This window comes from Rana temporaria, chromosome 5, assembly GCF_905171775.1.
Source record: "Rana temporaria chromosome 5, aRanTem1.1, whole genome shotgun sequence".
In the NCBI taxonomy this organism is placed as follows: Eukaryota; Metazoa; Chordata; class Amphibia; order Anura; family Ranidae; genus Rana; species Rana temporaria.
Window position 1 is genome coordinate 428,214,028 of NC_053493.1, and position 15,561 is coordinate 428,229,588.

The 15,561-nt window shown below is 53.6% G+C and overlaps 1 protein-coding gene across 2 annotated transcripts in view; it reads right to left on the reverse strand.

Moving 5' to 3' along the window:
• LOC120941769 (ankyrin repeat and SOCS box protein 10-like) overlaps positions 1–15,561 on the reverse strand; it is a 38,548-nt gene that overhangs the window by 17,623 nt on the left and 5,364 nt on the right. The window contains exons 1-5 of one of the 2 annotated variants that reach the window (XM_040355442.1): positions 14,789–14,875; positions 13,516–13,719; positions 13,138–13,405; positions 5,787–6,291; positions 1,912–2,025 (exon numbers count right to left, since the gene is read on the reverse strand). In XM_040355442.1, the coding sequence (XP_040211376.1) occupies positions 1,912–2,025; positions 5,787–6,291; positions 13,138–13,405; positions 13,516–13,708 (1,080 nt within the window). In that variant the 5' untranslated portion in view covers positions 13,709–13,719; positions 14,789–14,875. Of the gene's footprint in view, positions 1–1,911; positions 2,026–5,786; positions 6,292–13,137; positions 13,406–13,515; positions 13,720–14,788; positions 14,876–15,561 lie in introns of those variants that run through there. The other variant, XM_040355441.1, reaches the window with a different exon arrangement.

Consider the following 15,561-nt stretch of genomic DNA (forward strand, 5'->3'; position numbering starts at 1 on the left):
TGACAGATCTTTGGTCTTGTAGCCCATTCCAGCCTTGTGCAGGTCTCTGATCTTCTCCCCGACACCCTCTGACAGATCTTTGGTCTTGTAGCCCATTCCAGCCTTGTGCAGGTCTCTGATCTTCTCCCCGACACCCTCTGACAGATCTTTGGTCTTGTAGCCCATTCCAGCCTTGTGCAGGTCTCTGATCTTCTCCCCGACGTCCTCTGACCGATCTTTGGTCTTGTAGCCCATTCCAGCCTTGTGCAGATCTCTGATCTTCTCCCCGACGTCCTCTGACCGATCTTTGGTCTTGTAGCCCATTCCAGCCTTGTGCAGATCTCCAATCTTCTCCCCGACGTCCTCTGACAGATCTTTGGTCTTGTAGCCCATTCCAGCCTTGTGCAGATCTCCAATCTTCTCTCCGACGTCCTCTGACAGATCTTTGGTCTTGTAGCCCATTCCCACCTTGTGCAGGTCTCCGATCTTCTCCCCGACGTCCTCTGACAGATCTTTGGTCTTGTAGCCCATTCCAGCCTTGTGCAGATCTCTGATCTTCTCCCCGACGTCCTCTGACCGATCTTTGGTCTTGTAGCCCATTCCAGCCTTGTGCAGATCTCCAATCTTCTCCCCGACGTCCTCTGACAGATCTTTGGTCTTGTAGCCTATTCCAGCCTTGTGCAGATCTCCGATCTTCTCCCCGACGTCCTCTGACAGATCTTTGGTCTTGTAGCCCATTCCAGCCTTGTGCATGTCTCCCTGACGTCCTCTGACAGATCTTTGGTCTTGTAGCCCATTCCAGCCTTGTGCCGATCTCCGATCTTCTCCCCGACGTCCTCTGACAGATCTTTGGTCTCCCCCATGATGGTGAGATGTGATTGGAGGAAAGAGATTCTGTGGAAAGGAGTCTCCTATACATAACGAGAACCTTCTTCCATGGACAGGACTGATCTGTGGACCAAATGAGCGCCCCCTGTAGCCAGTCAGTGGCGGGAGAATTATTGTTGGTCGGGGGATCAAATACTTATTTTCCTCCATGTATAACATTTGTATCATGTGATCTCTCTGGAGTTTTGGTTGATATTCTGTCTCCATCATATAAAATACACCTATGAGAGAAATTATAGACCCTTCATTTCTATGTAACAATCTGCAGGGAGACGATCGGTATTCCCCTCCTGTATTTCGGAGGAGTTAGTCACATATTACCGTTCTCTAACGTTTTGTATCTTCTCCAAACTGCTTATTCAGTTCCTATAAGTGTCAGGAAGTTCACCCAACATTGATATCCACTCCGGTAACACCAACCCCATAGCTCCCAACTGTCCCGGATTTCGAGGGACTGTCCCTGATTTGGAGCAATGTCCCTCTTTCCCCCTCATTCTGGTCTGATCCATAAAGTTGGATGCCGCTAAGCTTTTCCCAATATGATGTATTTTCATCATTCCTCTCCCTAGTACGAGAGAGATGGGGACAACCCTGGAAGACATGAGAGGGGGAGGAGTCATTGAGAAGTCCTCTATGGAGATGAAGGGTCCCTTAGGGTGGGAAACATGAAGGGTCCCTCAAGGTGTGGAACACGAAGGGTCCCTTAGGGTGGGGGACATGAAGGGTCCCTCAAGGTGGGGGAGATGAAGGGTCCCTCAAGGTGGGGGAGATGAAGGGATCCCTTAGGGTGGGGGACATGAAGGGTCCCTCAAGGTGGGGGAGATGAAGGGTCCCTCAAGGTGGTGGACATGAAGGGTCCCTCAAGGTGTGGAACACGAAGGGTCCCTTAGGGTGGGGGACATGAAGGGTCCCTCAAGGTGGTGGACATGAAGGGTCCCTCAAGGTGGTGGACATGAAGGGTCCCTTAGGGTGGGGGACATGAAGGGGTCCCCTCGCTATGGACTTTGTCTATCTCTATGTGGAGGACATGAAGGATGGACAGACCTGTTGTTCTTCTTCTGGTACCACCTCGGCCCAGTCTTCTGTCCCTCGCAGCTTACTGTACGTGTTCAGCAGAACTTCCACCGTCCGCGGAGACGTGTAACAATAACGCAGAACCTGAAAAAGGACCTTTGTGTTATTCCTTCTAGAATGAAGCCGATTTCTAGACATTTCTCATAAACGTGTATCCTGTACCCAACGCATACTCTACATGGAAGGGGGAGATAGGAAGACCATGGCAGGAGGTGTCTATTCTATTCAGTAGGTGACCAGGGATGAGCTCAATGAGCTGTTCACCGGTTCAGCGGGAGCCAAACCTTGTACACAGTAGCGGTATCACCACCATCATTATACATGACAGCTTCCGACCATCAATGGTTGCTAAGGAGCCAGCGGGTGCAGCACACATGAGTCCTTAACAACCAGAGATGTCATCAGCCCTGGAAGTCCCAGCCATGTGCGCAAAGGAGTCTGGGATAGTTCACAACCAAATGGGTTCTGGACATTCAAGTCTGGTATGAGGAACATCATGTGAAGATCAAGCAAAAAAGTGATCTCTCCCCGACCCCCCGCCCCCGAATTGTATTTGTAATTACACTTATGTGATCATGCAGCCTGGAAAACGGTGAGAGAAGGGTGTGCAGCCCCCCCTCCTCCTGAACATACCATGACATGCTCTCAACATGGGGGGGTATCTAGTTAGTCATTGTAGGGGGTCCCCAGGTACCCCCCATGTGAATGAGTAAGGGGTACATAGTAACCCTCCATGTTCACCAAATAAGTAAAGTGTAAATAGAGACAGAGATGTGGTACAGTTCAGGAAGTGGGACTGCATGCTCATCTCCCCCCTCTCCTGGCCTGGCAGGCTTCATGCTCAGATAAGAGTCTGCTATGCATTTTTGGGGGGAACTCACCCCTTTTTTTGTTGTTGAATAAGGCTCTCCCTTAAAAATCGTATCAGCATAAAGGGCCAGGTTTGAATTGAGGGGGATCCCCAACGCCATCCTTGTGTGGGTGGTCCCCCCCATAAACATCTATAGCAGACCCTCATCTAGGATAAGGGTCTGGTATGGATGAAGGGAATTCTGGCCGCTTTGTTTACATACAGAATGAAAAGGCCGGGAACTGTAATTTACTAGCCGGGAACTGTCATTTACTGGCTGGGAACTGTCATTTACTAGCAATGTACACTCTTTGTAAATGTCAGTATTGCTGTAGTCGGTTGTATACATAGTACAGATAGGTCATCTCAGGCATGATATTTGAAACAATTGTGCAGGGTAGTGCAATCCCCCCCCCCCCACCTTCCCTTCCAATGCCATTTGTTTGACAATCCCTTGCCTATTAGCCCTTGAAATGGCCATTTCTATTCTTTAACAATCGGCTCCCTTTGACATCAATGGGGTTCAGATTCAGCACCTGAACTTTAGCCACTTGCCTTGAACTGAACCCGGGTATATTTGTCCCAACCATTTAGGTGACAAATCAATGTTATAATTCGTTAGGAAGTCGGTTCCATCACGTCTCCTTCAAGTCAGGTGCTGTTCAGTTGTATCTCTCTGGTAGTCTGCCTTTTGGGTCTGGTATGTTGGTCTCAACTCTCATATCTGTTACATGCAAGTTTAACTTCCGGGATCTGGTACGGTCCAGTCTAGTCTCTAAGGTCTGGTAGAGTCAAGTCTTGTCTCTATAATCTGGTAGAGTCCAGTCTAGTCTCTAGGGTCTGGTAGAGTCCAGTCTTGTCTCTAGGGTCTGGTACAGTTCAATCTTGTCTCTAGGGTCTGGTATGGTCCAGTCTAGTCTATAGGGTCTGGTAGAGTTCAGACTTGTCTCTAGAATCTGGTAGAGTCCAGTCTTGTCTCTAGAATCTGGTACAGTCCATTCTCTAGGGTTCGGTAGAGTCCATTTTTGTCTCTAGGGTCTGGTATGGTCCAGTCTACTCTATAGGATCTGGTAGAGTCCAGTCTAGTCTCTAGGGTCTGGTATGGTCCAGTCTAGTCTTTATGGTCTGGTACAGTCTAGTCTCTAGGGTCTGGTATGGTCTAGTCTTGTCTCTAGGGTCTGGTATGGTCTAGTCTTGTCTCAAGGGTCTGGTATGGTCTAGTCTTGTCTCAAGGGTCTGGTATGGTCCATCTTGTCTCTAGGGTCTGGTACAGTTCAATCCAGTCTCTAGGGTCTGGTAGAGTCCAGACTTGTCTCTAGAATCTGGTAGAGTCCAGTCTTGTCTCTAGAATCTGGTACAGTCCAGTCTCTAGGGTTCGGTAGAGTCCATTTTTGTCTCTAGGGTCTGGTATGGTCCAGTCTAGTCTCTAGGATCTGGTATGGTCTAGTCTTGTCTCAAGGGTCTGGTATGGTCCAGTCTAGTCCATAGGGTCTGGTACAGTCTAGTCTCTAGGGTCTGGTATGGTCTAGTCTTGTCTCTAGGGTCTGGTATGGTCTAGTCTTGTCTCTAGGGTCTGGTATGGTCTAGTCTTGTCTCAAGGGTCTGGTATGGTCCATCTTGTCTCTAGGGTCTGGTACGGTCCATTCTTGTCTCCAGAATCTGGTACAGTCCAGTCTCTAGGGTCTGGTAGAGTCCAGTCTTGTCTCTAGGGTCTGGTATGGTCCAGTATTGTCTCTAGGGTCTGGTAGAGTCCAGTCTAGTCTCTAGGGTCTGGTATGGTCTAGTCTTGTCTCTAGGGTCTGGTATGGTCTAGTCTTGTCTCAAGGGTCTGGTATGGTCCAGTCTAGTCCATAGGGTCTGGTACAGTCTAGTCTCTAGGGTCTAGTATGGTCTATTCTTGTCTCTAGGGTCTGGTATGGTCTAGTCTTGTCTCTAGGGTCTGGTATGGTCTAGTCTTGTCTCAAGGGTCTGGTATGGTCCATCTTGTCTCTAGGGTCTGGTACGGTCCATTCTTGTCTCCAGAATCTGGTACAGTCCAGTCTCTAGGGTCTGGTAGAGTCCAGTCTTGTCTCTAGGGTCTGGTATGGTCCAGTATTGTCTCTAAGGTCTGGTAGAGTCCAGTCTAGTCTCTAGAGTCTGATACAGTCCAGTCTAGTCTCTAGGGTCTGGTAGAGTCCAGTCTAGTCTCTAGAGTCTGATACAGTCCAGTCTTGTCTCTAGGATCTGGTAGAGTCCAGTCTTGTCTCTAGGGTCTGGTACGGTCCAGTCTAGTCTCTAGGGTCTGGTACGGTCCAGTCTAGTCTCTAGGGTCTGGTAGAGTCCAGTCTAGTCTCTAGAGTCTGATACAGTCCAGTCTTGTCTCTAGGATCTGGTAGAGTCCAGTCTTGTCTCTAGGATCTGGTAGAGTCCAGTCTTGTCTCTAGGGTCTGGTATGGTCCAGTCTTGTCTCTATGGTCTGGTAGAGTCCAGTCTTGTCTCTACAGTCTGCTACAGTCCAGTCTAGTCTCTAGGGTCTGGTATGGTCCAGTCTAGTCTCTAGGGTCTGGTACGGTCCAGTCTCTAGGGTCTGGTTCAGTTCGATTGACTGTCTAGGGTCTGGTACCAATGATAAAAGTGGAATGGCTCCCCTTCGGCCATCATGAGATAAGTATTCCTCGTATTTGTGTCTCTGTGTAACTTGTGATAGATCAGAGATATGTGTCTCTTTATACACCACAAAGCAGTTGTTCTGGTGCAGTGGGGCCAAAGCCCAAATCCCTTTATTCAAACTACACGCACAAAGAGCATCAAGAACACTCCAGTAAAGGGCTGTTTCATGTGAGGATTAGTAAAGTCATATCACTTCGGGGGTCTCCTCTGTGTTGTGGACAGCGCCAATGTAGGCCGACATTGAGTATTCCAATTTGGGTAATAAATGGGGCCATCTTATGTCTGTCAATGACCTTCAGATTTATGTTTGCTTTGTACCCTACAGATACTTCGTACAATGACTTACCTTGATGAGGGATCCTGGCCACACCCGAACGGCCCCATGATTCAGCAGTGCCCGCACAATGAGTTCTGGTTGGTTCTGAAGCTTGTATGAGGTCACCTGGAGAATGTTCTGCATGGCGGTGTTTCCACTATAGCTCATGGTGTTGACCTCGGCCCCCTTCTCCAAGAGCAGCTCCACCACCTGAGGATTGGCACTTTTACAGGCCAAGTGTAGAGGGTTCTGCTGGTCCTTGTCCCGGCTGAGGATGTCCGCTCCATGCTGTATGAGATTCTGACACACCTGGAAGTACCTGTCCAAATCCTGGGGTCCCTGAGGATGACTACACGCAACACTCAGTGGGGTCTCCCCATTTATACTTCTCTTATCGACAGCGGCTCCATGACGCAGGTAAAGGTCAACGTGTTCCAGCAACCCATGCTGAGCTGCCACATGGAGAGGGGTGAACTCCTCGTCCTCCGTCTGCCGGTTCACATGGGCGCCATATTGGAGAAGAAGCTTGGCGCAGCTTGTAGAAAGAAGACAAATCAGTGAGTCCTCACATACCATTCATCATCATCATCAATGAGGGATCTGATCCCTGAAGACAAAACGTTTTCTTTTCATTTTGGATGGAGTAAGGGAGGCAGTGGCGGCCCGTCCATAGAGAGCGTACGGGCGTCCCCTCCCCTATCAATGTGTCCAGCCCCCTGATCTACATATCAGTGGTGGCCCCATCCATAGAGAGCGCACGAGCGTCGCCTCCCCTATCAATGTGTCCAGCCCCCTGATCTACATATCAGTGGCGGCCCGTCCATAGAGGGCGCACGGGCGTCCCCTCCCTTATCAATGTGTCCAGCCCCCTGATCTACAGATCAGTGGCAGCCCGTCCATAGAGGGCGCACGGGCGTCCCCTCCCCTATCAATGTACCCAGCCCCCTGATCTACATATCAGTGGCGGCCCGTCCATAGAGGGCGCACGGGCGTCCCCTCCCTTATCAATGTGTCCAGCCCCCTGATCTACATATCAGTGGCAGCCCGTCCATAGAGGGCGCACGGGCGTCCCCTCCCCTATCAATGTACCCAGCCCCCTGATCTACATATCAGTGGCGGCCCATCCATAGAGGGTGCACGGGCGTTGCCTCCCCTATCAATGCGTCCAGCCCCCTGATCTACATATCAGTGGCGGCCCGTCCATAGAGGGCGCACGGGTGTCCCCTCCCCTATCAATGTGTCCAGCCCCCTGATCTACATATCAGTGGCGGCCCGTCCATAGAGAGCGCACGGGCGTCCCCTCCCCTATCAATGCGTCTGCCCCCTGATCTACATATTAGTGGAGGCCCGTCCATAGAGAGAGCACGGGCGTCCCCTCCCCTATCAATGTGTCCAGCCCCCTGATCTACATATCAGTGGCGGCCCGTCCATAGAGAGCGCACGGCCGTCGCCTCCCCTATCAATGTGTCCAGCCCCCTGATCTACATATCAGTGGCGGCCCGTCCATAGAGAGAGCATGGGCGTCCCCTCCCCTATCAATGCGTCTGCCCCCTGATCTACATATTAGTGGCGGCCCGTCCATAGAGAGAGCACGAGCGTCCCCTCCCCTATCAATGTGTCCAGCCCCCTGATCTACATATCAGTGGCGGCCCGTCCATAGAGAGCGCACGGGCGTCGCCTCCCCTATCAATGTGTCCAGCCCCCTGATCTACATATCAGTGGCGGCCCATCCATAGAGAGCGCACGGGCGTCCCCTCCCCTATCAATGTGTCCAGCCCCCTGATCGTCATATCAGTGGCGGCCCATCCATAGAGAGCGCACGGGCGTCGCCTCCCCTATCAATGTGTCCGGCCCCCTGATCTACATATCAGTGGCGGCCCATCCATAGAGGGCGCATGGGCGTCGCCTCCCCTATCAATGTGTCCAGCCCCCTGATCTACATATCAGTGGCGGCCCATCCATAGAGAGCGCATGGGCGTCGCCTCCCCTATCAATGTGTCCAGCCCCCTGATCTACATATCATTGGCGGCCCGTCCATAGAGAGCGTACGGGCGTCCCCTCCCCTATCAATGTGTCCAGCCCCCTGATCTACATATCAGTGGCGGCCCGTCCATAGAGAGCGCACGGGCGTCCCCTCCCCTATCAATGCGTCCGGCCCCCTGATCTACATATCAGTGGCGGCCCGTCCATAGAGAGCGCACGGGCGTCCCCTCCCCTATCAATGTGTCCAGCCCCCTGATCGTCATATCAGTGGCGGCCCGTCCATAGAGAGAGCACGGGCGTCGCCTCCCATATCAATGTGTCCAGCCCCCTGATCGTCATATCAGTGGTGGCCCATCCATAGAGAGCGCACGGGCGTCCCCTCCCCTATCAATGCGTCCGGCCCCCTGATCGTCATATCAGTGGTGGCCCATCCATAGAGAGAGCACGGGTGTCCCCTCCCCTATCAATGTGTCCAGCCCCCTGATCTACATATCAGTGGCGGCCCGTCCATAGAGAGCGCACGGGCATCCCTTCCCCTATCAATGTGTCCAGCCCCCTGATCTACATATCAGTGGCGGCCCGTCCATAGAGGGCGCACGGGTGTCCCCTCCCCTATCAATGCGTCCGGCCCCCTGATCTACATATCAGTGGCAGCCCATCCATAGAGAGTGCACAGGCGTTTCCTCCCCTATCAATGTGTCCAGCCCCCTGATCTACATATCAGTAGCGGCCCATCCATAGAGAGCGCACGGGCGTCCCCTCCCCTATCAATGTGTCCAGCCCCCTGATCTACATATCAGTGGCGGCCCGTCCATAGAGAGAGCACGGCCGTCGCCTCCCCTATCAATGTGTCCAGCCCCCTGATCTACATATCAGTGGCGGCCCATCCATAGAGAGAGCACGGCCGTCGCCTCCCCTATCAATGTGTCCAGCCCCCTGATCTACATATCAGTGGCGGCCCGTCCATAGAGAGCGCATGGGCGTCGCCTCCCCTATCAATGTGTCCAGCCCCCTGATCTACATATCAGTGGCGGCCCGTCCATAGAGAGCGCACGGGCGTCCCCTCCCCTATCAATGTGTCCAGCCCCCTGCTCTACATATCAGTGGCGGCCCGTCCATAGAGAGCGCACGGGCGTCCCCTCCCCTATCAATGTGTCCAGCCCCCTGATCTACATATCAGTGGCGGCCCGTCCATAGAGAGAGCATGGGCGTCCCCTCCCCTATCAATGCGTCTGCCCCCTGATCTACATATCAGTGGCGGCCCATCCATAGAGAGCGCACAGGCGTCCCCTCCCTTATCAATGTGTCCAGCCCCCTGATCTACATATTAGTGGCGGCCCGTCCATAGAGAGAGCACGGGCGTCCCCTCCCCTATCAATGTGTCCAGCCCCCTGATCTACATATCAGTGGCGGCCCGTCCATAGAGAGAGCATGGGCGTCCCCTCCCCTATCAATGCGTCTGCCCCCTGATCTACATATCAGTGGCGGCCCATCCATAGAGAGCGCACAGGCGTCCCCTCCCCTATCAATGTGTCCAGCCCCCTGATCTACATATTAGTGGCGGCCCGTCCATAGAGAGCGCACGGGTGCCGCCTCCCCTATCAATGTGTCCGTCCCCCTGATCTACATATCAGTGGCGGCCCATCCATAGAGAGAGCGCACAGGCGTCGCCTCCCCTATCAATGTGTCCGTCCCCCTGATCTACATATCAGTGGCGGCCCGTCCATAGAGAGCGCACGGGCGTCGCCTCCCCTATCAATGTGTCCAGCCCCCTGATCTACATATCAGTGGCGGCCCGTCCATAGAGAGCGCACAGGCGTCGCCTCCCATATCAATGTGTCCAGCCCCCTGATCTACATATCAGTGGCGGCCCGTCCATAGAGAGCGCACGGGCGTCGCCTCCCCTATCAATGTGTCCAGCCCCCTGATCTACATATCAGTGGCGGCCCGTCCATAGAGAGTGCACGGGCGTCGCCTCCCCTATCAATGTGTCTGGCCCCCTGATCTACATATCAGTGGCGGCCCGTCCATAGAGAGCGCACGGGCGTCGCCTCCCCTATCAATGTGTCTGGCCCCCTGATCTACAGATCAGTGGCGGCCCGTCCATAGAGAGCGTTTCCTCCCCTATCGTTTAAATTCGGTACTATTCTAATATGGAAATTCAGATTTCCAAATAACGAAAATTCGTTAGAATTTTAATTCGGAACAAAACGAACCGCACATGTCTAACAACTACCACTGCTCTACTGACACCGCCCACTGCCCTACTGACACCGCCCGCTGCTCTACTGACACTACCCACTGCTCTACTGACACTGCCCGCTGCTCTACTGACACCGCCCTCTGCTCTACTGACACCGCCCGCTGCTCTACTGACACCGTCCACTGCCCTACTGACACCGCCCTCTGCTCTACTGACACCGCCCACTGCTCTACTGACACCGCCCACTGCTCTACTGACACCGCCCGCTGCTCTACTGACACCGCCCGCTGCTCTACTGACACCGCCCCCTGCCCTACTGACACCGCCCTCTGCTCTACTGACACCTCCCTCTGCTCTACTGACACCTCCCTCTGCTCTACTGACACCGCCCGCTGCTCTACTGACACCGCCCTCTGCTCTACTGACACCGTCCACTGCCCTACTGACACCGCCCTCTGCTCTACTGACACCGCCCGCTGCTCTACTGACACCGTCCACTGCCCTACTGACACCGCCCGCTGCTCTACTGACACTACCCACTGCTCTACTGACACCGCCCGCTGCTCTACTGACACCGTCCACTGCCCTACTGACACCGCCCTCTGCTCTACTGACACCGCCCGCTGCTCTACTGACACCGTCCACTGCCCTACTGACACCGCCCTCTGCTCTACTGACACCGCCCACTGCTCTACTGACACCGCCCGCTGCTCTACTGACACCGCCCACTGCTCTACTGACACCGCCCCCTGCCCTACTGACACCGCCCGCTGCTCTACTGACACCTCCCTCTGCTCTACTGACACCGCCCGCTGCTCTACTGACACCGCCCTCTGCTCTACTGACACCGCCCTCTGCTCTACTGACACCGCCCGCTGCTCTACTGACACCGCCCACTGCTCTACTGACACCGCCCACTGCTCTACTGACACCGCCCACTGCTCTACTGACACCGCCCCCTGCCCTACTGACACCGCCCTCTGCTCTACTGACACCTCCCTCTGCTCTACTGACACCTCCCTCTGCTCTACTGACACCGCCCGCTGCTCTACTGACACCGCCCTCTGCTCTACTGACACCGTCCACTGCCCTACTGACACCGCCCTCTGCTCTACTGACACCGCCCGCTGCTCTACTGACACCGTCCACTGCCCTACTGACACCGCCCGCTGCTCTACTGACACTACCCACTGCTCTACTGACACCGCCCGCTGCTCTACTGACACCGTCCACTGCCCTACTGACACCGCCCTCTGCTCTACTGACACCGCCCGCTGCTCTACTGACACCGTCCACTGCCCTACTGACACCGCCCTCTGCTCTACTGACACCGCCCACTGCTCTACTGACACCGCCCGCTGCTCTACTGACACCGCCCGCTGCTCTACTGACACCGCCCCCTGCCCTACTGACACCGCCCGCTGCTCTACTGACACCTCCCTCTGCTCTACTGACACCGCCCGCTGCTCTACTGACACCGCCCTCTGCTCTACTGACACCGCCCTCTGCTCTACTGACACTGCCCGCTGCTCTACTGACACCGCCCACTGCTCTACTGACACCGCCCACTGCTCTACTGACACCGCCCACTGCTCTACTGACACCGCCCACTGCTCTACTGACACCGCCCACTGCTCTACTGACACCATCCTCTGCCCTACTGACACCGCCCACTGCTCTACTGACACTGCCCACTGCCCTACTGACACCGCCCACTGCTCTACTGACACCGCCTACTGCTGAACTTTGGGTTGCCACCCTAATGCAATAGGCTGCGCACACCTATGATTGGATGCCTAGCGCTTTGGCAGAAGAGGAGACACACGGTGGCAGAGGAAGCTGGTGGAGAGAACACCGGAGCCGCCATGGCCGCTGCCCGCCACCCAGGAGGAGAGGAGACCACAGCCCCGCCACACGAGTGAGTACCCACCGCCTGCGCCTCTATTCCTGAACAGATCAGCCCCTGGGAGACAGCCTGTCCCTGTACATATCTGTTTGGTCCAACGCCTGTATCATTCCCAGTGGGTAGTGTGGGCAGGTGGGCTATACAATACCCCATCAGCATTTATGAATTCTGTTTTTGTTGTCCTTTATTGGAATCCGGATCTCCTAATATGGTCACCCGCTTGATGCTCTCTATATGAGACGTTCACATACCCCCCCCCCCCCGCTCACTAACATTCTAATTTTGGTGCGAAATGATGAGCTGCTTGCTAATCATCCTTTTGCAGTCTTTTGGAACTATTCCACATATTGGATATTGTTGGTGAAAACTCTCTCACTATAATTGAAACTCGTTCTCTCTCTTTTTGCTACCTCTTTGAACCTTGATCGTGTCCTGAAGAAGCCTAACGGTGAAACGCGTTGATGCACAAGGGCTCACTGTACAAATTGTATCATTTTATATGATTTTTATCAAATTTTTGAACACTGTTGACAATACTATGTACTTTTTTCAATAAATATTGTTATATTTTTTTCTACTTCTCCATTGTTTTCTATGCCTCTAAAGTCCGACCTATGGTTACTCTCCGAGTTCCCTTTTTCTTGTTTCTTCTCTAAATTTACGCATGTGGCAATGTGAGTGCTTCCTTTTCTCATTTTCCATCATTGAAAAACACTTACTGTCCAGGATGGGGACCTGTTATCTGGAATGGTGGGAAGTCCTCACTCACTGTCTGGGAAGGCGACCCGTTATCTGGAATGGTGGGAAGTCCTCACTCACTGTCCGGGAAGGGGATCCAGTATCTGGAATGGTGGGAAGTCCTCACTCACTGTCCAGGAATGGTGGGAAGTCCTCACTCACTGTCCGGGAAGGGGACCCGTTATCTGGAATGGTGGGAAGTCCTCACTCACTGTCTGGGAAGGGGACCCGTTATCTGGAATGGTGGGAAGTCCTCACTCACTTATCTGGAATGGTGGGAAGTCCTCACTCACTGTCCGGGATGGGGACCCGTTATCTGGAATGGTGGGAAGTCCTCACTCACTTATCTGGAATGGTGGGAAGTCCTCACTCACTGTCTGGGAAGGGGACCCGTTATCTGGAATGGTGGGAAGTCCTCACTCACTGTCCGGGAAGGGGACCCGTTATCTGGAATGGTGGGAAGTCCTCACTCACTTATCTGGAATGGTGGGATGGCACCATCATCTATCTCTAATAAATAACACAAATGGGCACCGACCACCATGACTTACTGGTAGGACTCCGGCTTCTGGCAGTGATGGAGAGGGAAAGTCCCGTTTTGGGATTCCATGTTGGGATTGGCGCCGTGTCTCAGTAGAAGCCTCACACATTCGCTGTGGCCATTTTGGCAGGCTCCATGTAAGGCGCTCTCCCCACTGGGGGAAAAGTCCACTTCAGCCCCCTTCTTGAGGAGGAGCTGGAGGCAGTCGGAGTAACCACGACTAGCAGTCACATAGAGGGGGCAAGTATATTCCTCTTCATAAGTCAAAGACCAGATTCCTGAAAGAGAGAGAAGATGGTTAGGACTCACATCCCACCCCGCCCCCACACTACGGGTCTCTATAATCCCATCCCCCCAATTCTGGCCACTCCTTATTCCGGTGACATACTCAGGGCCGTAGTGTTGTAGCGATAGTTCCTCCATTCCTCCACATCGCTTGTATCAAACACAGAGTTGGAGTGAATGGAATCATCTGGGACTTCCAGCAATCGATGGATAGCGGCGGTGTCCCCCGAGAGGAGTGACAACCAGAAATCCAGGGCTGACCCCACCGCCTTCCGAGTCACAATCACCCCTGACATTCTCTAAGGACCTACAGACAGAGCAGGAAAGAGGTCAGGTGTCGGTCTGTCCTGAAATGTGTGGCGTGGTCCAGAACCGACGTGGAATGTACGGAGTGGAGTCCAGTATATACAACATGGAATGTACTGTAGGGGTGGGGTCTGGTATACGTCGAAGAGCCATAACATTCTGACAATTGATAGGTAAGTGAATAACATTGATTGTCAGTGGGATATATTGGGCAGCAAGTGAACATGTTCTCCTTGAAGTTGATGTGTTGAAAGCAGAAAAAATAGGCATCGCAGTCTGTTGTGTATGGGGGGGCTGTGTAGTGGCAAAGCGGTCAGGATGCCCATGCTGACCCGTATCCACAGCCAAAAGTGCCTACAATGGGTGAATGAGCCTCAGAACTGAAGCACGGAATGATGGAAGAAGGTGGCCTGGTCCGAGGAGTCATGTGGATGGCCGGGTGGGTCACTTACCTGGGGAAGAGATGGCACCAGGCTCCGGTATGGGAAGTAGACAAGGTGGCGGAGGCAGCTTTGGGCGATGTTCTGCTGGGAAACCTTAGCTCCTCCCATTCATGTGGATGTCACTATGACACGTACCACCTACCTAAACATTTCTGCTGACCAAGTCCATCACTTCATGGAATCGGTATTCCCTGATGGCGGTGGCCTCTTTCAGCAGCATAATGTGCCCTGACACCCTGCAAACACGGTTCAAGAATCACACGATGAGTTGGAGATGTTGACTTGTCCTCCAAATTCTCCAGATCTCAATTGAATTGAGCTTCTGGAAAAACAAGTCAGATCTATGGAGGCCCCTCCCCCCAACTTACAGGACTTAATGGATCTGCTGGTGGCGGTTCGGTGCCAGATACCCCAGAATACCTTCAGAGGTCTAGTGGGGTCCATAGTGGGGGAACGTCTGATCGGAGGAAGATACCACAACATACCTTCAGAGGTCTAGTGGGGTCCATGCCTGGGGGGGGGTCAGGGCTTTTCTGGGTGGTCATAATGTTATGGCTGATCTGTGTATATCACGGAATGTACAGAGTTGTTTCCATACGTGAAGCAATGTGTGTATTGTGTGGTTACCGTGTCCCGGGAAGATGAGTGATCGGTGTCCTGGGTAGATGAGTGATCGGTGTCCCGGGAAGATGAGTGATCGGTGTCCCGGGAAGATGAGTGATTGGTGTCCCGGGAAGATGAGTGATCGTGTCCCGGGAAGATGAGTGATCGGTGTCCCGGGAAGATGAGTGATCGGTGTCCCGGAAGATGAGTGATCCGTGTCTCGGGGAGATGAGTGATCCGTGTCCCGGGAAGATGAGTGATCCGTGTCCCGGGAAGATGAGTGATCCGTGTCCCGGGATGATGAGTGATCCGTGTCCCGGGAAGATGAGTGATCCGTGTCCCGGGAAGATGAGTGATCCGTGTCCCGGGAAGATGAGTGATCCGTGTCCCGGGATGATGAGTGATCCGTGTCCCGGGATGATGAGTGATCCGTGTCCCGGGAAGATGAGTGATCCGTGTCCCGGGAAGATGAGTGATCCGTGTCCCGGGAAGATGAGTGATCCGTGTCCCGAGAAGATGAGTGATCCGTGTCCCGGGAAGATGAGTGATCCGTGTCCCGGGAAGATGAGTGATCCGTGTTCCGGGAAGATGAGTGATCCGTGTCCCGGGAAGATGAGTGATCCGTGTCCCGGGAAGATGAGTGATTCGTGTCCCCGGGAAGATGAGTGATCCGTGTCTCTATCCAGCCAGCAGTGTTTGTGACTTTCCATATCAGTGTCTCTATATATAAATCCGGTGTCATTTCTCCTATTTAGAGGTCGGACTCGCAGCCAGGACCTGAGCGGGCTATTCCGGGT